We start from the raw sequence: 24,724 nt of genomic DNA on the forward strand, positions 1-24,724 counted from the left end.
AGGTTTCCCTCCCTTATTCCTAGCACTGGCCATAAGTACAAATGTTTTCATGTGTTAAATGAGTCACGACCAAAGTGCAAAGACTCTAAGGAAGAATTTGTAGAAAACAGCACCTCTCCTGGTGACTGTGATTTTAGTAGACATACTACGTGGTGCATGTATCTTAAAGGAATATTCCTGGCATTGATTAAAATGTAGACAAATGTAGCTGGGCAGTGCTGGTGCACGCCTTTAACCCCAGCACTCAGGAGGCGGGTGGATCTCTGTTCGAGGCCAGCCTGGTCTACAAAAGCTAGTTCCAGGACAGGCTCTAAAACTACAGAGAAACTCTGTCTTGAAAAGCCTAAGAAAGAAAGAAAGAAAGAAAGAAAGAAAGAAAGAAAGAAAGAAAGAAAGAAGGAAGGAAGGAAGGAAGGAAGGAAGGAAGGAAGGAAGGTAAGAGAAAAAGAAGAAAACATTGAGACGAGACAAATGTTTCTGTGTGTGTTTGTGTGTGTGTGATTTATACCTACACCAGAAATTTGCTATTTCTCCCCCTCCATGTGAGCTAAACTCTTAGTAATTATCTCTTCATAATTAACAGTCATTCTCCACTGGATCCCGAGCTGAACTTTTCTCTGCACTGTTCCTACAGTCATAATTATCTAGGTTCAAATCAGTGGGGTTGTGTCACCCAACAGATGGCTAAATGGTCACATGGAGCTTTGGAGTTAAAAAAGTCACATTTTAATTGGAACTTAAGATGTGATTTCTGTTGGCACCATGGAGATGTATCTTCCTTTTCAGAACCAGGGGAAATGTAGCAACAAATGGTGCCAAGTTTTAGCTTTAGAAATACATATTAAACAACCTTAAGATGCACTGGTGTTTGGGTATACATTTAAGATACTGTAGAATTACACAAAAGTTTCAAAAATTCAATAATATAAATCTACTTATGGGATAATATCAGAGTGCTCTCCAAACTCTACTTCTTAAATGCACCTTAGTTAAGTATTAGACACATGGAGAAGCAGCTATGACATCCACCGAGGTTGTGAATAGAATGTGCTCCCCAAGTCACTTAGAGAAAATGATTCAGTGATGAAAATTTAGGTAGCATCTGTGAATTAAGAGTTTTCCCTTCTCTTCTGGTTACTTAAAGAAAATTATTATTAAGGAACATGCTATTTATTTGATGTGAACACACACTGTTTCCCCAAATGATATATCAATGCAAAAAGGCATAATCATAAAGGCTGCATAAAAATTTAAGCTCCTAAAAAGCCCCCTTTATTTGATGGGCTCTATGATTCATAGACACTAGTATTATAGAGATACCTTATTGACTGTATTGGACTGACCCAGGTATCATCCTTTGTTTATTTGCTTGTTTTGTTTTTTGTTTTGTCTTGTTTTTTAAGACAGGATTTCTCTGTGTATCCTTGGCTGTCCAGGAACTCAATCTGCAGATTATGCTGGCCCCGAACTCACAGAGATTTGCCTGTCTCTACCCCTGAGTGTTGGGATTAAAAGTGTGAGCCACAACAGCCAAGCTAATACTACCTTCTTTTATTCAACAAATGTGTTTAATGAGTGTAATTTATAAGTCAAAAAAATCTAAAATTCAGAGAGAAACATATACAACTTTAATGCTTACAACTTCTAGCTTGTACTGGTACAGTGTCTAACACATAGGTTTTAAAACATCAGTAATAGATTTATACTTTGTTTTCAGGAATTCTGAAGTATTTTTCAAAACATTGTAATAAACATATGACAAAGTGAATATTTAATGTTATTCCCAATTTCTGTGAATGTTTTGAAAGGCTAACATAGTTGTATTTACGCAGTTTTCCCAGGGTGCACAGATTCTGAGTGCCATGCAATAAGCAGAGTTGCATTCCACCATGGTCTCTGGGCTGCGTCATTTGAAACCTTAACTACAGGTAACTTGAGATTTTAAACCAAGACTTGGGAATGTGGTGAAAATCGTACTTTGGCTGTCCTTAGTAGTGTCTTTAATATAGTTTTGATAAAAATTACAAGCAACAAAGCTGTACTGATTTCATCTGGCCTCCTGAGTATTGGTCAGGAAGTTATGGAAGTTCATTGATTGGTTCCCAGGATCTGGCCCAAGAGGTCAGCATATGCCTCAAATAGGTGAGGTGACTCATTGTTTTTCCGGGGGACCTGAAACTTGCAGTTAGAGGATTGCTTTTAGGCTGCAAGTTTTCAGAAGTGCTGAGGACAACATTTCCAGCAGATAGAAAGGAACGATCTGACAGATAAACTACTACAGAGAAACACAGCTAAGAATGGAAGGAAGTCAAACATCAGCTGTGGCCAAGGGGTTTATGGGGGAAGAACTGGAATCATTATCTTGAGAAAATTACCTTGATTAATTTTAAAGGAACTTAAAACTATAGTTTAAACAAAAGCATAATATAAAATAATTGGCATTTTGGCTTTTAATGTACGTTTAATTTATGTTGTTCATTCTGGATGTATTGAAACAGTGCCTTACTATAGTGGATGCTGGCCTTGAGTTTACAGTAATCCCTCTCCATGGCCCCTCAGTGCTCAGATGACTGATATGAACCACCACATATACTTCAAGCGAGAGCTTTCATTTATGAACTAATGATTCATATGTCTTGACCTTGATTTTTGAATATTATTGGTCATGAACAATATTGTTTCATAAATAAATTGGAAATTAATGTCTTGCAGCTTCACTCATAGCAGCAGCATTTGGCTAATGCCAACAGATATTAGAACTGGCCACTATGCAAGATAATGAAAATACCATGCTATCAATTCTAACCGGTTCGCCCTTCACTTTTAATCTCCACTAGGAACGTCACCTACATCTGCAAACATTTGGTTATAGATTATTACACGTAACAACACAGAATTGAACATCATGGCAACTTTTCCCAACACCACTAACTACAGATTGATTCTCTTCAAAGACGGTCACTACTGTAGCTACTGATTCACAATATTTACCACTTACATAAAAAAAAAATCAATGTGCTGAAAGTCAAAGAGGAGTTAAAAAGAAGTATCATGTAAACATCTTTAGAGGAAAAATTTAATTTTTAAATGCATGAATCTTGACATTTAGTTAGCAGCAGGTTTTAGAAATTAACTCCCGAGACACTGAAGCATTGTCACACAGTAAAAGCCACTCAACTCTCACTTCCTTTCCATCACAAAGTAACAGGCTATTTAATATCTTTTCATTCATTCGCTCCTTCACTCAACAAGTTTAATCCAGTTGAATGCAGTCTGTTAGCTGTCAGGAGCAAGCACTAGCACTCTGGAAGATGGTGGGGATGGCACAGAGATACACAAGTTCAAAAGCACAGTAGTCAGAAACTGCAGGAGCTGAGACTATATATTGGTAACGACAATAAGACAAAACTAGAGAAGATGCACAGAAAGTGAAATCTGCATGTAGAAGAGAGAGACTGGAGATTACTCTTAGAAAGGTGATTTAGCAGATGAGCACACATCTGGTCCAATCCTATTAATTCATAAGGTAGAGACACCTAGTGGATTTATAAAAGCGGGATTTAACCTGAGGTCTAAGACATGATTTCACTCTCTCACCTGCCAGGCAGGAACTTTGACACCTCTTATTTCAAGCAATATTGGTCTTCGTCTTTATGATAAGTATTATCATTTCATTTTATCCAATGAGAAAGCTGAGGTTCAAGGAAGCAAGACCCACAATTTGCCAAAACTTACAATGCAAATTCACTGGATATAAAATCAGGGTCCTCCATTAATTACTTGTCATCAGTGCTGCTAATCGCCCATTGTTTCCGGGTATATTTTTCTCCTTGTTCTGACCTTTCTTTGTGAGAAGAAATTTTAGTATTTTTATGAAGCTGGTTGCTTTTTTCTTTCCTCACAATTAAGGTGGAGTTTACTCAATATTAATTTGTAAGTTAAATGGAGTTTTGCTTAAAAAAAAAAGAGCAAAGACTAAACTGTGGAGCATATTTTTCTTAGTAGTTTACTAAGTAGTTTACTTTACGAGCCTTTCTGACATTATGTGGACAAGTCTTCAGTGTGATCAGTATGATGGTCTTTCTCTTCCAAATAGTTCTTTCTTCCTGGTAAATGTAAAGATTTCTTGGTGCTGCTCTTGTGTTATTGTGTTAGTATTAGGTACAAAGTTGATTTATTTGTTGGTTAGGTATGAAGCTGACTTCTTACCTCCCCACCCAGAGGCTTCATGGTTTGATCAATTCAGAAAATTTGTCATCATGGTCCCTAAAATATTGCCCCCCCTTTTTTTCCTAATTTCTTCTCAGGATTGCTAAATAGATCTTTATTATGGCCAGATTCTTTTTTCTCCATGTCTACCTTCTTACAAGAAGGTAATTTTCTTATTTATAGATTCTGGTTATCCCTTTTCTCCTTGACTAACATTTATATTCTATTTGACCCACCTAGTAGGGGATTAAATTCAAAGCATAAAATGCCTGGCAATTTTACTTCCAGAAGACAGAATGGAGGCTTCTTCCCCTTATTTGAAGTAGCAGCTATTTTGTGGGGAAGGTCTTCAGTTCACACACAGTTCTCAGTGTACTTTCCTGCCTGATCGTTCTGAGTTGGATGATCGCTCAGCCTCCAGTCCCAATTTTTTTCTGTCCATGTTCTCTGACTCTATCTTCCAGGCTGCTATCCTATTCCAGTAAGTGTGTGTAACTGTGGCTGTATGCTTCCTAGCTCTTTTACAAGTTTAGCTATTGACTTGTGTTGCGGGAGGTCCTTCCGCTCCTCCAATTAACCAATGACCTTCCTCCATCAGACTTGTTTTTATTTTGTGGTAGATATTTTTCAATTCATATTTCATTCAGTATTTATGTCTATAATGGGAAGATAAGGGGTATAGGTAGGAGTTATTCTATAATACTTAACTTCATGTTTAAACTAAGTAATTTCATGATGAGCTATTGTGACAAATATATTTGAATTAAATAATAATTATGGTATATTTATTAATATAATATATTATATATTACATATATATAATATATTGCCATATAATTATTATTTAATTCAAACACATGTAGGAAATAATGGGCAGAGGGTAACCATAATCCTTGAGAAAATCCACAGAACAAGAGACTAAATATTAAGGAAAGCAACAGTAATTCTCTATGATAGACTGTGGTATGAAAAAAAACTTGACGGTGTTAGAAGAAAAAGTAGATAATTATGTAACTGTCAGTCAAACATTTACATACATTATCACACATAATGGCCCAACAGCCATTTCATTTAGAAAACTGAGTCTCTGAAATATATTATATTCCAATTAGAGGAACTGAACTAACACAGGAATTAAACTCAGATCTCCTGGCTTCAAAAGGTTATGTTTAAGATCCGAGTTTTTTTACTATGTTTTGAGATGGTGAAGCTGCATACTTTGGAAGCCAAAATTGAGGAAGGTACTCTATGAGCAAAGATCCTGGGGTCATAGAGTGGGCCTCCTTAGTGCTGAGTTCCTAGAAGCAGTCTGAGGTAGGAGAAAAAGCCAGTTTCACCAGCAGCATTGATTCGCAAGTGAATCTGAAAGTGTCTATAGAGATGTCAAAAAAAATATGTTCAGGGGTTTCAAATGTTTCCGTAGTGTATTTTCTAACTATCTACATACCCACTTTTCTTTGCATTCATTGCTTGTACTCTAGATTTTGATTTATTTTGTTTTAGTTTTGAGACAGGGTCAGTCATCTGATGGATAACAGGGTGCCCGTGAATTCTCTAAATATCAAGGAGAGCAGCCTTGAACACCTAAGCCTCCTGCTCCCACTAGAGTGCAGAATTTACAGTTGTGCGCCACCACACCAGACTCTACTTTTTAAAACAATCAATTATTTTACTTTTATAGCTTTGAATTTTATTTTTCTTAAAAAAGACATGAAGCTGTAAAAATCTCCAGGCACCTATAACATTAATTCTGCTCCATTTAAGGAGAGTGAATACATAGACTTGTGCAAGGTACAAGCAAGGAGTCCATCTAGAATACTGCACAGTAAGGTAGGCACAAGACATGAAGGACTGACATAGGACACTACCGTGTTTATTTGGAAATTTACCACAGAAAGAATAAACAGTATTCGGTGACCAATGATATCTCATTCTGAATTTTTAGGCAGGGGTGAAAATGACAATGGCAATGTTATCCAACATAAACCAACTAGAAAGTGGCAGGTAGCATTTTGGTAGATAAAGTAGCCATGGAGAAAATGTGTGTTGAAAAGTAAGGATGCCAGTGTGCCAGCGCACTAACTGATCAACATTTGAATGAAATTCCAAACCTCTACTAAGACTGTTGCTCCTACTGTAGAATAGCGTAGCGTGCACTGAGAGAAACTTACAATTGTGGTTAGGGTGTCATAGAGTCCATGACCAAGTATGCATTAAAATGCCATTCCCCAAAGATAACATGGGTAAATGGGGAGGCAGGGGAGCAATAGATAAAGAGCTAGGCATTGATGTATGGAATACAACGGTGGGGTTTGGTGCAAAGGAGTCGCATGTCTTTTCTAAGAACCAATCCAGTAGTAGGGAAGTAAGAGCCAGCGTACAAAGGCTATGAGAATGGTTGACGAATGCTGTAATCTGTGAGGTAATGTGTTCTGAGGAAACTGAAGAGGTATCTATGGACAGAAGTCCTCATTTTCAGTGGGTCAAACAGAGCATGTAACAGGAGGACATGGTTGATAGGCAAGGTTCTGAGGAGGTGGATGAGGAGCGGAATAGGTGTGGAATGATGATTTATTCAGAGGAAATAAGGCTGGACCCTAATTCTGTAAAAACAGTGGAACGCACAGGAAACTTTAGATAATTCCATGGTGTGTGTTTGTGTACCAGTGTGTGCACATGCCGGAGGCACCACCCACTTTCTCTTAAGACAGGATTTCTCACAGCAGCAAGTCTGCAAAGTAAGTGGCTTGATTGATAAGTGAACCCTGGGGACATGCACGTTGGTTTCTCTGGAGTTGGGATTATAAGCACATAGCACTGAGCCAGCAGTTTTTTCATATATTCTGGATTTAACACAGGCCATTATGCTTGTGAAGCAGGAACTCAACCAAGTCAGCCATCTCTTTACCCAGTCTCAAGTGTTAATACTTCCTGTGTAGGTTGTTCAAGGAAAGTTTAAGATTTAATATATGTACAATAATAAAGGCTTCGTTGAGAGAAACCGTTGGAGTTGAACATGTAAGAAATCAGTGACATCAGAGGGAAGGTGTCAGAATTACTCAGGAGCACATCATAGTTTGTCATCAAATTCACTGTTGTGAGTGAACTGCTCAGATTGAGTGAAAACAGCCCACCGTGTACTCTGTTATATGACTGCAATAGTAGGAGCTGACAACTACAGAGGGCATAGAAAGCAGTTGGAAAATTCAAACCACATGTGTTCACTAATTAGCGTTTATTAAGGAATTGGTTGCAAATTATATACATACATGAATAAGTGTGTTCATGTAATTCAAAAAATAATGTCAATAGTTAAAAGTATAAAGATGCGACAGAGATGTTGCTAAGAACCAGTGTGCTGGGTAAATGATATTGTTGATATAATTTTGAGTTTAAGAATCACTTTAAGATATTTTAATTAATTAATTGTGTGTGGGGGGGAGAGACAGAGGGAGAGTGTGAGAACGAGACTGAGCGAGCAGATGCACACTGTAGAAGGTACAGGTTAAAGTCAGAGGACGGTTTCCAGGGGTCAGTTCTCGCCTACCTTTAAGGCACAGGTTATATGGCTCTTGTTGTATCTGCTGTGCAGCACACACTGAACCGGTTAGACCAAGAGCTTCCATTGATTTTCCTGTCTTTGTCTAGCTGTTGGCATGTTGAAATTAGATGTGCATCCGTATCTAGATTTTTATATGGGTTCTAGGAATGAAATTCATGTCATCCGACTTGTGAGACTAGGTCTTTTCTCACTCAACCATATCCCCAGTCCTTTGATACACGTTTGACAACCATGCTTGAGATTGAAGAGGAGATACCACTGTAGCCTGTGATACGTCATCAGGGAGTGAAAGCAAGGCCTTTGCTTTGTGTGGCCTGTACCAAGCACAAGAAAAGCATAGAAACCACTACTTAAAACCCAGATTTTCTTTAACACTAAAGGATCGCTTTCTGCTAGTTTCAGAGTTCCACTGTTTCCTTGCCCCTTTAAGCAATGGGTTTTTGATCCTACTGCATGTACTGGCTTTGGGGGTGTCTAGGCAGTTTGGATGCTCACCTTACTAAACCTGGATGGAGGTGGGCGGTCCTTGGACTTCCCACAGGTCAGGGAACCCTAATTGCTCTTCGAGCTGATGAGGGAGGGGGACTTTATTGGGGGAGGGTGAGGGAAATGGGAGGCGGTGGCGGGGAGGAGGCAGAAATCCTTAATAAATAAATAAAATTAAAAAAAATGCTGCCTAACATTCCCCCTAAAGTGAGTATGCTAACTAAGATGGAAGTATGTACAGAGACACAGACACAGGACTGCTGAGATTTTGACGACATCTAGCTCAGACTTCCTGACAGAGAGGTCCAAAAATGAAGACACTACGCTAATAGCTCTGGCGGTGAGGACTAAGGCAAGACTCTGCTTCTTCATAAGTGCTTCTGCCTGCATCAAACTCTAAGAGAATCTTTTGAAATAAAGTATTTTGCAATGCGTATGTAGTAATTATGTGGATTGAATCATTAGCAAAATTTTATATAAAAAATACTTGAATAAGGCTTATTTCCACAAGTAAATAAACTCTCATTAAACAATCAGGAATGTGTTTTATTTAAAGGAGATGAGGACATTGAATTCAGCTGTCTAAGTTACTTGGACTATATCAGTAAGGACACAATTGAGGCTAGAAGAGGTTATTGCATTAAAAGCCACTTTTACTGTATTTCTACTAAACATTTTCACGTGAGCTTTACAGAAACACTTATATGTCTACACAACAAAGGTCTCCATGCAAATATAGGAAACAAAAAGGAGAACTAGTTAGTACAAGAGGAATGTTGGTAGGCATCAATCCTGTCTTATTATAGACTTGCTCTTGTCAGTTTCTAGTATAGCTATTATTGAATTTAAGATCACAGCCCTTTGGAGAAACTGATTCATTTCCTGGAATGACTAACTCCTGTTCTTGAGAACAGTTACTGAAGTAACTTAAGGGTCAAAGCCACACAGTAGAAATCAATAACAATTTAACACACGATATTTTTCAAAGGTTCACTTTAGTGGCTGCTTAATTCACTGAGTTTTTACAGTCTGTACTGACTGGACAGTGGATCAAAATTATTAGGTTTATTTTTCATTAAACAAGCTCTATTTCTATTCTATTCTATTCTATTCTATTCTATTCTATTCTATTCTATTCTATTTCTATTCTATTCTATTTTTAATGCTTAAGATGCCAGGGTTTGAGTTTGGTGATAAGGACTTGGTGGAAATTTGTGGCCAGAAAATTTTGCAGTGATTCTAATTCATGTGTTAGAAACATTATGCAGAGAAAAAAAAGAAACATTATGCAGAACACAACACAATGTTTTTTTTCTACTAAATCAATCAAAATTTACTAGGTCTGGATAATTCTAGGAAAATAAAAACTCATACATGCATATATATACATATATCTAGTTATGTACATATATTCTAATGTTTGTTTAATGTGTTTAGTGAAGCTGATTAAAAGTGTTTCAGTCTTCTAAAATCCATATTTATACCCAGAGGTTAATAATGTCCTTGGCTGGAGACACTTCCTTCTGCACCAAATGACAGCTAATGTATAGACTCATAGCTGGTGAAAGTACTGAGAATAAATAACTGTTGAGTGTTCAGCCCTAAATGGAACATCGATATCACCCTCTCCATTGTTCGAAGAGCATTGCAGAAGAGGTGGCTGAAAGCATCGAAGGGACAGAGGACGGGAAAGAGTTCTGTGAAAGACGTCTTCAGGACATGACTGTTGAAGTCAGAGCATCAGTGGTTACAGGCACAAGACCTAAACAAGACTGGGTCCATCAACATTCCATCATGGACAGGGAAGAGGCTCACTAGGCTATGCCCCTCACTGAGGACCTACAGTCAGATCACACTTGCTGTGACAGGCACAGTCACATTCTTCAATGGTGTAGTCACTGGTAAGTTGCCCTTGCTTAAGTACGTAATTGCTTAACATCTATACTCATGCAGGTAACTCTAATTAAATTCAGTGGACAACAAAAAATGACATGAATATTAAACAGGAATAGATTTTGTATAGACAGAGGCAGAAAAGGAGAGTGAACATTAAGATCCTCAATTATTTGTGTTGTGATAAAGCACAAAGTAGGAATCTCAGTTTGGATTTCATAAAGTCAACAAGAAACTCATAATCCAGAGGCTTTGGGTTTCTCTGTACTTATGTGGTCTTCTGGTCCCAGGGACCCCAAGTAAATCAAGAACTAAGCCTATTGATTGGTACCCAATCTCCTTCAAATATGCCTACACTTTACAGTAACTTTTACATGTATTTAAAAATGAGTTGATTTCCTCATTGACTTGATACATCTTATAGAACAAGGTGCACATAAAAATATACTTTTTTTGAAAATGACTAAGTTTCTTCTTTTTTGTTTTAATATTTTGAATTTTAAAATCCTGAAAGTCATCTTACATAACATTTAAAAGAGTTAAGACTGCGTATTTTCGTTAGTTTGAAATGCTCTGCATTAGCCACACCTCCTCTTCTCTTTTTTCTTTTCTCCTCTTTTTCTTTCACTATTTTTTTTCTTTTTTCTCTCTTTTTCTTGTAAGATGACTTTGAAAAAGAATGAAATCCTATTCAAATTCCTTATTCATAGTAAGGAAGCAGGCACAGAAAGTGAAAGAAACATTCAAGAGTGCCTATATAAGAGTGTGCTTCTCATCTCCAAGGAGGCGTTCCTTACTAGGGAGAATTTAGTAACAGAAAGGACAGTAATGGCTTAAGTTGCCGAGTCCATTTTCATCTACATCTTTGATGTAGTTACAGCGGATCCTGCAATTTGCATTTGAGCACTTCATGTCAGATAAGGGGTCATCTCAGTGACTCATGATCAGGAAATGGTAGTCTTTCCTTAGCAACAACAAGCCAAATGTGGCACATTTCTCCCCGCTACCTTTGAAGTTCTATTTATATGAAACACACTGAATAAACAAAAGCTGAATAGATGGAAAATATTAAAGGTTAAATATTTCTCGGTAGTGTGTTTAAGTTTAGTATGTAAAACTTACATTTTGTATTAGTTTAATTTTTTTCTTTCATACACAGCAGAAATTTTTACTAAATTTCTACTAATAGACACCTGTGTTAAACAAATACATGTAATCAATAAAATAACAATATTTTATATGATGCAATGTCTACAATAGATCTTAGAAAAATTATGAATTCTGTACAATGATGATTTCTTTCCTTTAAAGAATGATTAATATAACAGTATATACCAAGAAAAAAGAATTTTACCGAAGGATAGAATCTCTAAATCTCATTGAAAGATAAGTAGTGTCAGATACTTGTAAAAATAACATTTATAAATGCTATTTTTATGTTTTCATTTTATTAAAAGGAGAATATATGTGTTTTATAAGCTAAAATATACTTAGCTACCAATGGGAATTTTATTTGTGAGCCTAGGCTGTAGAGGCTGAGCCAACTCTCTTTTCCAACAACTGGGTTTTTGTACCAACTGTTAAGTAACTTAAATTCAATATCAAAGTAAACTCTGTGATGTGAGATCACTTTGTTCCTTATCAGTCTTTGTTATGTGTAACATAATATTAGATAATCTATAACAGGGAAACTAGTTCATGTTCTTCAAGTGAGTTTCTTGTTCTCTCTTGCACTCTGCTACCTATATTATCTAAATCTGGACACTTAGCACTACCATTTTGCTTATTAAATGGCTTGTGTACTGCAAACTTTCGATTTAACATAAAAATCTTAAGAACCACATTTGTATTTGAAAGGCTCTAAAATTTCTGAATAAAAACATCACAAGAAACTTTTTTTGGATGATAAATCAGTAAGACATGATAATGTTTTCTTGTTTCAGATTCTTTGAAGACTTACTTTGTGCCAGAAATGACTTGCAAGGATTTCTAGGAAACACTGTCTGTACTAGCAGATGGGAATGCTCCCAGAACTAGGCACTGGGATGATTGTGGTCTGAAGAGGGGGAACCTAGCACAGGCAGGAGAGACAACTTACCCAAAGCAGACAGTTGGAGGTAGTGGATGCAGAATCCCTAAATAGATGCTCAGCATGGTTCTCCAGTAGAGGAGAGAGCATCTCTGCTTTGGAGAGCAATATGAAAATTGACAATAGATGGATGGGCTTGCCTTTACTGTCATTTATTTCATAAGAATTTACCTCCATGAAATTCCAAATATAAAGCCTTACATTGAAACCTATGTCTTCTTTAGCAACTTCAACCCATCACACTGAAACATCCAGAAGGCCAGATCACAAATACTAGTGATCTAAAGTTTTGTTTAGTCTTTTCAGGTATGAGGAGAGAAAACAAAATGATCAAAGTTTTTTAAATACTTCTAAGGCAGGAGTTATGGTGCAGCAACAGAGCATTTGCTTGCCTTGTAGTGTGCTGAGCCCTAGTCTGGAGCTTCAGTAACTGTTGAAAGAAATAAAGCAGCTAACATTTGAGAATGCACACACACATACTTTGAAATGTGGCAAACATCAAGCATACAATGTCAATGTTCATTGGATTTGTATAGATAAAAACACAGTGGAAATTCACAATATTTTCTTCACTAGTTTCTACCCCAAAGTAAACAATGTCAGGCAAACTCATCTCCTACTGGCACAACGGAACAGGGTGGTGTACAGCCTCATTTATCACGTGAGGCTATTATACCTAGGGCAACAAGCATTTAGTTTGACACCTGAGGACTTTCATTTCCAAAGCTCGTCATTCATTAGACAGCACATGCGTTCATTTCTTTACATTCCAAAGACAGGCATTCTCACATGCCTACAGCAACAAGTGCACCTTCAGTTGAAGTCTCCTTAACCTCACATGCACTTGAGTAGTAACAGAAAGGAAACAAACACAGATGACATGTGACAATTGGCTTCTCCCTGATTTTCTCTCGTATTATCCTTATTTTCTATGAAATGTTATCACATGGTTCTGTGAGCACTGGTCTCCCAAGAGAGTCCTTTTCATATAAACAAAGGGGATAAATGCTTGGGGAGGATGAAAAGGAAAGTGGGGATAAACACGAGCAAATGAAAACCCCTTTGACCTGACATTATGGAAAAATAAACATAAAGACACTAAGATGGAAACAAAATAGTGCCATGGTTTACATGTGGGGTTTGGATGGAATCTAGGGCTGTGTTCAGTTTATAACTCACCATCTCAAAACCACTTCTTTTCATCCGCCTGCAGGACTTGAGGTAAGTACGGATACGTTTTCTGGCACGCTCTTGATACTCAGGGAATTGTCGCCTGCATGAGTCAATGATAGCCTGGATCTTTTCTTTGGGCTGCTTAGAGATTGGGACCATTCGGTCCAAGTTTTCATCTACAAACAGCCTGACAAACATCTGTTGGCAAGAGGGAGACAGAGGAGAAGGGTTTGGAGGGCTGCTCTCTTCTGTTGCTAGCTTCCTGTCTTGATTACCGAGAGGAAAATTATTCTTTTTCTGGTTTATGCACTGGAGAATTTTGCAAATGGAAAGCCAGAAATTTTAAGCAAACACTCTTTTAAAGATTTTCTAAATGGCTGAATTAAGTATATAAATATTTATAAAGAGAGAGAAAGAGAGAAGGATAGGGAGGTAGAGGAAAGCAGACAGACAAACAGACAGAAAAAAATGAAAAAAATATCAGGAAATAACAGTAGAACCAGGACATCTGAGCACCCATTACATCTGCTTTTTATGATAAATGGGACTGAGACATTGCCACACTGCACAGTGGACTCATCTCTGAGAATCAACAGTTGACTCTTTTGTCATGCACAATTAAGAAAACAAAGGAAATAACTGAGGACAAACAGGCATAACCATCTGAGGACTAGGTTGAGCCCCCTTTGACCTAAGCGGACCTGCATACTCAGACAGCATAATTCCAGTTCTCAGCACCCATTTGGCTTTCGAATTCTAAACAAAACACAGCAATTCTGGTGTCTGCTCGTCAAAGAGTGTTTCACGTGCTTTAAAAATCCTTCTGAAAATTAAACAAAGATGGTTCTTGAATAGTCACATTGACCAACAAGCAACGGCATGAAGGTGAAGTGGTCAGAACAGCCACACAATGTGGGGGACTCACATTGAACGCTTTCAGCCTCTCGGCTTCTACACCGTCTGTCTCGGTCACCTTCTCAGCATCCTCGTGTTCATCATGCTCATCTTCATCTTCGTCTCCCCTGTTGAGTGACAGGTCCTCTGCACCCCGGTCCACACTCTCATTTTTGCCAGAGTCGTAGCTGGAGTAGCTGTGTGCTGGAGACTGAAGAGGATGACAACGGCACTTTTCAGTCCTCTGCCTGCACCACCGCTTTATGCTTTTGTTTACATTCCAATAGTTATATGAAAATCATGTTTATGACTTGGTAGCACTAGGTCTATGGCATTTTAAATTTTTGATCGAAGTTAATTCAAATCAATTTAAGAATTCATTTTCTCCATTACACTGGTAACATTTCAAGTGTCTATAGCTGCTGCACCAAACACTTCCACCTTTCCGGAAAAGTCTATTGAACTTAGTGCTTCAAGAGTAATTACTCTTTCTACTCAATATATATATTAATAAAAGGAACACTCTGTAATTAATATACAATGGAGATATTGAGTCATATTTCTGAAAGTAGATATGAACTCAGTATGCAGCCAATATGCTGTAACAATTTTCTTTGAACATATTGGAAACAGTAGAATAAGAAGATTTAGTTAAATTGTCCAGCAAAGATTTTAAAAATATTACTGAGAATAGGGGGATTAATTTATGATACTTTAAAAATAGATTTGTAGGTTATCTGTGATGTATCTTAAAATATCATCTTATTTCCATACAGTAAAAATTCATGAAGCTTCCACCTAGCTGATAAGTTTCTTGCATCTACACCTTAGCGTCTATTAAGGACAGAGGAAAGTTAAAACCACATGATTTAGCGTATGCTCTGCACATTTCAGCATAATTAAAAACCTGAAAAATTAAATATTTTAAAATTCATCATTAAATATTACAATTGATAAACTCTGTAGAGTCCTGTGTATCATCAGTTCAAGATCCCATGCATATGTATGTAAATATGACCATTCTACATCAAGTAAATGGGTTTAGATTATTTGTAATTTGGAGATACTTAATTTTTACATAATCTCATATGTTTTCTTAGGATCTAGTGAGTAATTTGAGAGTTAATGTGGGAGAACAGACCTGAAGGGAAATCTGTGTAGATTGTGATAAAGAGTGTAACTGAACACTAAGTAGCTAAACAACAGACGGTGGTTAGATGGCCCCACTGATACCAGCAGTTACTAAAGGCTATCCAGATGCTAAGCAGAGATGCAGGAGAATTTAAAGATGACCATTCTGTAACTGGTTTTTATTACTGACACGAAAATTTTCAGAGCTATCAAATACCATGAAACAAATAATGAACATCTTGAATACATGACAAAGAAAAGAATTGGTGTTTATAATTAGCCTCCTGGTTGCCTCTGTATTTACATCTATCCCACGAGGAGCTTTCATTATCCCAATTCTTCAGACAAAGGAACAGCTTCCCCAAAGCTAAACAAACATGTCACATCAAGACAACTGTAAATGCTTATTTGTACTCAGCTCTACTTGGAGCCAAGAGCTGGAGAGAAAGTTTACGGTTCAATACATTCTCCCCCATCTCTTCTCCTCTCCTCCTCTTTCTGAAGGAATAACAGAAAATACTTTTGCTTTATGTATGGTACAAGTTAATATTAAGCAAACAAGCAAACAAACAAAAGAGTTTGTTCAGAAGCCCTCTTCCACCTAAAGAAACAATGCATTATTTCTATCTCCGTGTACAGTAATTGTCTGTAATTTAGAAATCATTAAAAGAAGCATTACCTGCTATGCAGCTTCCATATAGAGTGTAATTAAGTGATTAAATAGTTTATTATTGCTGTACCCACTTCTTTAGTTGAATAAAGAAAAGAGATGGCAGTATCATTACTCAAAAACAATTAGGTTTTCGTTCCTAAAACACAGGTATTGAAGGGAATTGTAACAAGGCTATTTTTCAACTTAATGGATAATCGTATTTCAGAGTAAAGTATATTTTAAGAATAAAATACATCCAAGAAAATAAATAGTTAATGAACAAAATTTTGAAATAACATGAGAGCAATAGAATAACAAAGAACTTTTGCTTCACTTGCCAAATACTATGTGAATAATCTCTTTCCACAATTAACCTTTATCAAGAGTTCACTAAACAGTTATTTAATGAGCTTTGATTTTGTGTCAGGCATCATTCTAAGCCATATGCATATAACATAACTGAATCCTGTATAAACTGATGAAGTAGTTTTCTCAGTGTTAGGTAAGTCAAAATGAAGTTAGGATTTGAACCCAAGTAGTATCTCTGAGAATTGACTATCTTAACGATAGTTTTTAAAAATAATTCCCCCTTCTTACTATGAAATGACCACTTATTGCTACATTGCATATGAGAGTCAGCTCATGAAGCACTGTGTGTTTCAGTGTCAACTTCTAATGAGAATTCCTCTTAGATGTGACAGGAGGCTCACTATATCTTTTAAAACCTATTGATAAATATGGTTTAAGATATCAAAGTGAACATACCTTTAGAAAATCTGAGAGACAATGTGTGTGTGTGTGTGTGTGTGTGTGTGTGTGTGTGTTGTGTGGGATGGAGGCGTTAAATGTTCCACATCCAAATGATTCATGGGACTTCACATTCTGCTCTAGTAATCTGTGTGATTGAATTTCACAGGAGAACTAGCATTAACACTAGTTAATATGATATTATAAATGGCTTAATTTGGACTCACAAAATGGTATGGCAGGTGAGAGTGTCTGCTAACAAGCCTGAAAACCTGAGTTTGAGTCCCAATTACTACATGCTGTTAGACTAGAACAAGCTTCAAGTTGTCTTCTGACCTCCATAAGCACACTGTACCCCAAACATGCACATACATACATACATGCACACATACACATACTCACATAACATACACATAATAAAGATAAGTTTTCTTTTTTATTTTTATTTATTCTAATTTTTATTTTTAAATTTTTTAAATTCATTTTACATACCACAGTTTCCCCTCCCTCTTCTCTTTCTGTTCCCTCTTGTCTGCTCCCTTAACTCCCCCTCCCCATCTACTCCTCCTCTATCTCCATTTAGAGAGGGCAACGCCTTCCATGGGTGTAAGTACAGTTGAGGCAGGACCAAACTACTCCCCTTCACCAAAGTTTGGTGAGGTTACCTAGCATGGGTAACAGGTTCCCAAAAGACAGCTAAGTACAGCAGAGACAGGTCATGATCTCACTGTTAGGAGCCTCACAGAAAGTCCAAACTACACAACTGTCACACATATGCAGAGGGCCTAGGTCAGTCCCACGCAGGCTCCCTGTTGATCCAGAGTCCGTAAACTCCCATGAGTTCAGGTCACCTATCTCTGTGGGTTCCTCTGTCATGACCTTAATACCCCTGACTCATACAATCCCTCCATGCTTTCTTCAGCATGATTACCAGAGCTCTGCCCAGTGCTTGGCTGTGAATCTCTGTATTTCCTTCCATCAGTTACTAGGTAAGATTTTTCTGATTGATGGCAATTAGGGTACTCACCAATCTGATTACAGTAGATGGCTAATTCAAGCACCCTCACCACTATTGCTAGGAGTCTTAGCTGGGGTTATCTTTGTGCATTCCTAGAAGTTTTCTTGGTACCAGGTTTCTCCTTAATCCCCAAATGTCCCCCATCAAGATGTCTCTTTCATTACTCTACCCCCAGTCCCACTCTCAAGCCTCCAACTCACCTCCCACACCCAGCCTGCCAAACCCAATTCCTCATGTTCCCATCCCCTCCATTTCACCCCATCAAGTTTACTCAGGAGATCTCTTCTATTTCCTATTCCCACTGAAATTCATACATCCCTCGCTGGGCCCTCCTTGTTATCCAGACTCTCTGAGGTTGCGGATTACAGGACATCAAAATATCAAATAATCCATTTAAATAAACGGATACAGCTCTAAACAGAGACTTCTCAACAGAAGAATCACAAATGGCCGAAATACACTTAAATGATTGTCCAGCATCCTTAGCTATCAGAGCAATTCAAATCAAAATGACTCTGAGATACCATCTTACACATGTTAGAATGACTAGATCAAAAATACTAATGACAGTTTATATTGGAAAGGATGTGGAGTAAGGGAAATACTTCTCTCCTTCTGGTAGTAGTGCAAACTTATATAGCCACTTTGGGAATCAGTATGGTGGTTTCTCATACAACTGGAAATCAATCTTCTTCAAGACCCAGCTATAATAATCTTGGGCATATACCCAAAGGATGCTCAATCACGCCACAAGGACACTTGCTCAACTATGTTTATAGCAGTATTATTCATAATTACCGGGACTGGGAAACAACCGAGATGTCCCTCATCTGAATAATGGATAAATAAAATGTGATACATTTTCATAATGGAGTATTACTCAGCTCTAAAAAACAATGACATCATGAAATTTACAGACAAATGGATGGAACTAATAAAAAAAATCATTCTGAGTGAGATAACCCAGATCCAGCAAGACAAACATGGTATGTACTTACTCATAAGTGAATATTAGGATTAAAATAAATTTCTTAAAACTAAATTTATAAAAACAATTGAATGCATAAAGATGATAATAAGAATAGTATATAGTTCCCATATGTTTGAAGGGTAATTTCATTTATCAACTGGGTAATAAGGTGGTTGAATATTCAATTAAACATGATACATAGGTGTGCCTCTCGAGAGGTTTATTTTTGAGAATAGCATTTGAACTGGTGGACTTGATAACCTAGATTGTCCTCTCCAGAATAGGTAGGCATCATCCAATGTGTTAAAGGGACATAATAGAGAAGCAGGGAGAGAAACAAAAAAAAAAAATTCTACCCGCTGTGTCTGACTGCATGAGAGGAGGCAAAGTGAGATTCACTCTATAGGCTTTCCAAGTTATCTGACCATTAAACTCACATTGAAAACTACAAATGGCTTCCTTAACTGCTTGGTTTTCAGATGAAAAATATGAAACCTCGTTTCGCATAATTCACTGACTCACATACTTATGTATCCATTTATCATCCCTGATCTCTCTTACTCATTTCTCTATCATATCTATCATTCTCTTTGTCTGTCTATCTATCTGTCTGTCTATCTATCTATCTATCTATCTATCTATCTATCTATCTATCTATCTATCTATCATCTATTCCCTTTCTGTTTCCCCAATTTTATTGAATTTTTTTCTTTCAAGAACTGCAATACAATATGTTATCCATGTTATTAGTGTTTCAGTTTTGGCTCAGGAAATTGTAGAAAGAAGTAGAAAAGTAATTAAGTCTAGGACATTTAGATATCTCTGGTAGGGTATATCTTAATACAGGAGAGAATGCTTGATTCTAAAATTAGAATGAGTTGCAAAAACAAAGAGACATATGTAAATGAGTAATCAGGGCAACTTCACAAACATATGCTACTGTCTGAGACTGCCATAGTCCTTGGGGTAGTTTCTATTTATTTCTCATCCTGATACCTTTGCCTTTCAGCAAGAGCTTCTATTCCAAAAGATGAACCTACTAACTAACACTTCATGACAAAATATCCCTTTCAAAGGCATGCATTTTCAACTTAGTCTTTACAGGAAGTGAGTTTTTTTTTTTTTTTTTTTTTTTTTTTTTAGCTTGGCAGTAAGAAGAATACCATGAAGTTGTGTGGCTCAGACAAAGTCCTTGTAAGATTCCTGCATCAAGTTTCAACTGTTTTTCCAATTAAGCCCTATACCCTTCTACTGTGGGACATCACACATACCCCAACCAATTAAACCACTTTTATATCTTGCTTAAACTAGAGTTTTATTAACTTAAGTCTAGAGTGGTACAGAGATCAGCCAGTGCAAGGGCAGCTTAACAGTATAGATTTCGCACATGATGTTTCAATACGTAGGTGGATCCTGCTAAGCATATAATAACATCATAGGAGACTTGAATAACTGTCCTAAAATCTTTTAGAAGGGTAACATCCATCTGAATGACCTCTACAATAGGGGATCATAAAGGGTCAATGATCCTCTAATTTCTTGTTCATGATGACCTATGCGTGAGGTAGTGCAAAGATTAGACTAAAATATAACTGTGCCCACAGCAGAGACACACTTAAGCAAAATTACTGACTATAATAGAGGAGATAAGTTTTAATAATTGCTATTTTTTGCAGTTTGAATTATTAGCAAGGTGAGGTTGCCTGAAGTAATAAAAGAGACATTCAATAACTTTGCAAGATTTCCCTTTAAATGTATAAAACATGGCATATTTTAGGTTGCACTATGCAATATTTGAAAAATTTTGTGACCTATTTGCCTGAATCAGATAATTCAGCAAATTCTGCTTTTCTACACACAATGTAAGGCAGGAAGTCTTAACTGTCTGCTTTACACACTTGGAATGGGGAAGGAATTACATCACTAGTCAGTCCAAATAAAGGATGCCCAACCTTTCATATCTGAGGACACACTAAGTTTAAAACTTAATGAACTGCATAGTCTGGTGGCAACAAAGGAATCTCAGAGAGCTCAGAATTCTATTTATGGAACTTCTCTTTGTCTTTGAGCAGGACCTATTAACCATGGCTAATCATATTAAATTCACTGTGTCCAGAGATCTCATATTCAGTTGACTTTAGTGTTTAAAGTGTGAACTCTGACAAAGCCCCCTGAACACCTTATTTCTCACTTTCCTTCAGACTAGATCAAGACAGTCACAATTCCCTCGATCTTTTCTTCTTCACAGCACCTAAGATATGTTCTCATATTGGATCCCAATCTGCCAGGTACTTCCCTTTCTCCCACAGAACTATTCTGTGTTGAACAATGAGGACATGAATGAACTGGACTGACCTCACGGACTGATGCTGTAAAAATCACCATATGTCCCAAAAGAACTCAAAATGTGATAGCCATTTGATTCAGAAATTTGCTTTGCCACTATAGGAATTTTGTATGATCATTGCCTTGGAGACTTAATTTCAATAACTATGTTACTATTTCAGAGATAAATAAAGTCTAAATGAAAGCATAAAAATAAAATATATATTATGAACTACAATTCAAGAACAAAAGGCCTACCTGGTTTTCTCAAAGCAAAGGTGTTAGTTTAAGGGATAGGGCAAAGTCTTATCCTTAGGTGAAATCTGTTACTTTTTCCAGAGTATCTAGCTATACTCCTGAAGGCTTTCTGAGCACATATTTGAATTTTTCCTTGGCAAGAAATTCTGTTCTCATACTACCACGAGGTTTGGACTTCGAAACATCCCCATTGTGTTGGAGTTTGTTCTGTTTGCATCCTCCTACAGCTACAGTCTAGAACAACCGGGACAATGCCATGGTGTTGGTGTGAGACACAACTTGATCTTAATTTTCTGACGTGTACAACCAAAGCAAATACAGAAAAATGGTTATGTAAAGAAGAATATGAGAATTAAGTGCCAGACACCTCCAATTTCCAGGATTATGATGTGCATGACTCTGACAGAGCACTGATCATGATGCAAGTTGACAATGAGACTGTCCTAGCTGGCATTCTGTTGCTGTGAAAAACACCAGGACTAAAACAGTTTGAGGAGAAAATGTTTGTTTGGACTAGAGGTTAAAGTCCATCACTGAGGGAAGCCAAGAAAGGAGGCTTGAGGCAGGAATAGGAGGCAGGAACTGAAGTATAGACCATGCAGGGCTCCCCTTACTGGCTTGCTCAGCCTACTTTTTTATGCAGCACAGGCCCATCTGCCTTAGAACAGCACTGCCCAAAGTGGGCCCTGAATGTCAGTAACAAACAAGAAAACAATCCAGCATCACAGACATTCCCAAGGGTTAATCTGATGGAGGCAACATTTTAGTTAATATTCTCTCTTCCAATGTGAAGCACAAAGTACAAATAAGGAACATGCTAAACCAGTGAGCAATTGCTTGCTTTTACTTTTGATTTGTACAGATAAGCTCATTTTTTTTCAATATAGTATTACTCATCAATATCCTTTAAAAATTATCATTACTGATCTAAAAGTTACATATTTATTACACAATCTTCTTGGACTCTTAGACTCTCTGAAAGTTACTTAAACATCACTGAAAGATATGCACCTTTGAATATGACACATAATAAGGCACAAGACACCACTCAAGAAACTATGTTACCTAAGCAACTAACGATTCCACCGAGTAGACAAACAGCCTCAATTGAGAAACAATGGTTTACTAATTGTGCCTGTTGGACTAACTGTACCAACATCTCCTGGAAAACTGTTGAGAAAAGCAAAGGGTCAGCTTCTATCCCAGTAAATGACTGAGTCATACAAGATACACATGAACCTCACAGTGTGTTTAAACATGACCGTTGTAGGAATGTGATGTGCAGGCCAGTTCCAGGAACATTTGTCTGGAGTTGCTTTCTCCATGTAGGAAATATGGCTGCTGATGGAATAAGTTAACAGAAACAAGAAAAAGCACAAAGAAATACAAGATAAGAGATGGTGTGTAGCATAATTAGCTTGTTCTAAAACAAACAAATAAGAGATGATAGTGAATAAAATTGAACAGACAGTAGAGCAAATAAAGTCTGAGGCTCACGTAAATTCAATCAAGAAACATTTAACATTTTTTAAAAAGAAAAATGAGAGTATTTTACTAGATCAGAACCAAATTATTAGTTTTTGTGGCTGTAAAACCTTAATATTTGCATATAAAAACTGCCATGAAGAAAATTTTTGTATTGTTGGAGGTTCAGGTTGAAGTATTAAGGAGTGAAATGAAATGGGCAGCTATGTTTTGGTTTTACAATCCCGGAGTAATCATAGGAAAAAATGAAGTAAACCAATATGGAGTGTCATAATCATGTTTTTGTTGTTGTTGTTTTGGGGGGACATTAGCTACTCCTTGTGTTATTCTCTTCATTTAACAACATTTTATAAATACATTTTTATTTTATAAATTGATTGTTATTTGTTGAGACATTAATCTTGGCATTCATTTATTCAACAACATTTGTGAGGAGTGGTTGTGTTTCTAATTTTGCAGTATTGAATGACTGTGAGTTTTAGGTTGTGAGAAAGTTATACGGTTTAGAGAAGGAGACTTTGAAATGCTAGATTCTAAATGAATGCTTACTTTAGATTACAAAAACCACAACCCATTACAGCATTTAAAAAGCTTATAAGTGAAATTAACATTCAAAATTCATCTGGAAAATGTATAAAGTCAGCAGCTTCCTGCACAAGCTCTCATACTGCTTTTCTCTTTCCACATGACTTAGCTCTGTGCACTTTGCTCCTTCACAGAACAATGGATTTTTAAGATAGTCTATGGAGAAATAGAAGATGATTCAGTCTCAGTCCTGCACGCTGAAAATGTCCTTCACTGTCAATTATTTTGAAATTTTTACTGTTTTAGAATAATTCTTGATAGACCATGTAAGCGCCATTGAGTTGTCACCAGCTTAGGAAATCTTTTTACGTCGGAGCCATTAAATATCCAGAATTCAATGCTTTCATTAAAGTGACTTATGAATTTTATCACTTTTTGATATCTATTTTATGTTCAATTCAAAATACAATTTAAATCTTCTTGCAGTGTGGTGATACAATCCATTCTTCATTAATTATTCTATTTCTTACCAATAAGGAAATATTGTCCTATTTGGTCTGTAGCCTTTATATCAAGAAGCTTTTATATAAGAATGGTGCTTCTTGATTTCAGTTTTTATATTATTATTGATTTTAAGCACACCATTAGTATTTTCATGTCTTCAATCCTATATTGTACAAAGAAATTTAACACATTGAAAGTCTTCATGTTTTCTGAATCAGAAATCTGTATTATGTCATCTTACAGAGGATTCAATGGAATTTTAAACAACAAACATACAGATATATAGGGTTTATCTTGCTCAAAACATTAAAAATAGCATAGAAGTTTTCAAATTAACTGGTCAATTGCTGATAACAATTTGACAATTCTCCTTATTTTTTCCGTGCTTGAAAAAATAAATTTTGCATCAAAACAGTGATGAGTCTGCAAGTAATACTCCACCAAGATTTTGGAAACAAAATCACTTGCCCTTTTTAAAAAAAAAAATAAGACAGACTGAAAAGAAAAAAACAAGACAGACTGGTTGAATGAAGTTAGTTCTTCCTGCATAGAGAGAAAGCACAATACTTATCAAAACAAAAACGACATAACTCCTGACACTTACATATGGTCCAGTGACCAAAGTATTTTCTTTGTTGTTGGTTTTATTTCCTCCTGTTCTCTGCTTTATTGTTATTCCTGATCTCATAATCTTCTTTAGGTTATCTTCCCCATCTGTATACTCATGGTAGTTGTAATCGCTTCACTTACTTTCTTAATTTCTCCACTGAAATTCAAGTCTTAAGATTGAAAATCTGAAGCTT

General features: G+C 36.7%; 1 protein-coding gene across 5 annotated transcripts in view; it reads right to left on the reverse strand.

Annotated features, from left to right (window-relative positions):
- Nol4 (nucleolar protein 4) overlaps positions 1-24,724 on the reverse strand; it is a 363,650-nt gene that overhangs the window by 66,870 nt on the left and 272,056 nt on the right. For 3 of the 5 annotated variants that reach the window (XM_026783518.1, XM_026783521.1, XM_013349392.2), the window contains 2 exons: positions 14,338-14,517; positions 13,419-13,610 (listed from right to left, as the gene is read on the reverse strand). The exons of 1 other annotated variant lie outside the window; for it this stretch is intronic. In XM_026783518.1, coding sequence (XP_026639319.1) covers positions 13,419-13,610; positions 14,338-14,517 — 372 coding nt within the window. The remainder of the gene's footprint in view (positions 1-13,418; positions 13,611-14,337; positions 14,518-24,724) is intronic. One more of the 5 variants, XM_026783519.1, reaches the window with a different exon arrangement.

The sequence above is a fragment of the Microtus ochrogaster genome, chromosome 18, assembly GCF_000317375.1.
Source record: "Microtus ochrogaster isolate Prairie Vole_2 chromosome 18, MicOch1.0, whole genome shotgun sequence".
Lineage (NCBI taxonomy): Eukaryota > Metazoa > Chordata > Mammalia > Rodentia > Cricetidae > Microtus > Microtus ochrogaster.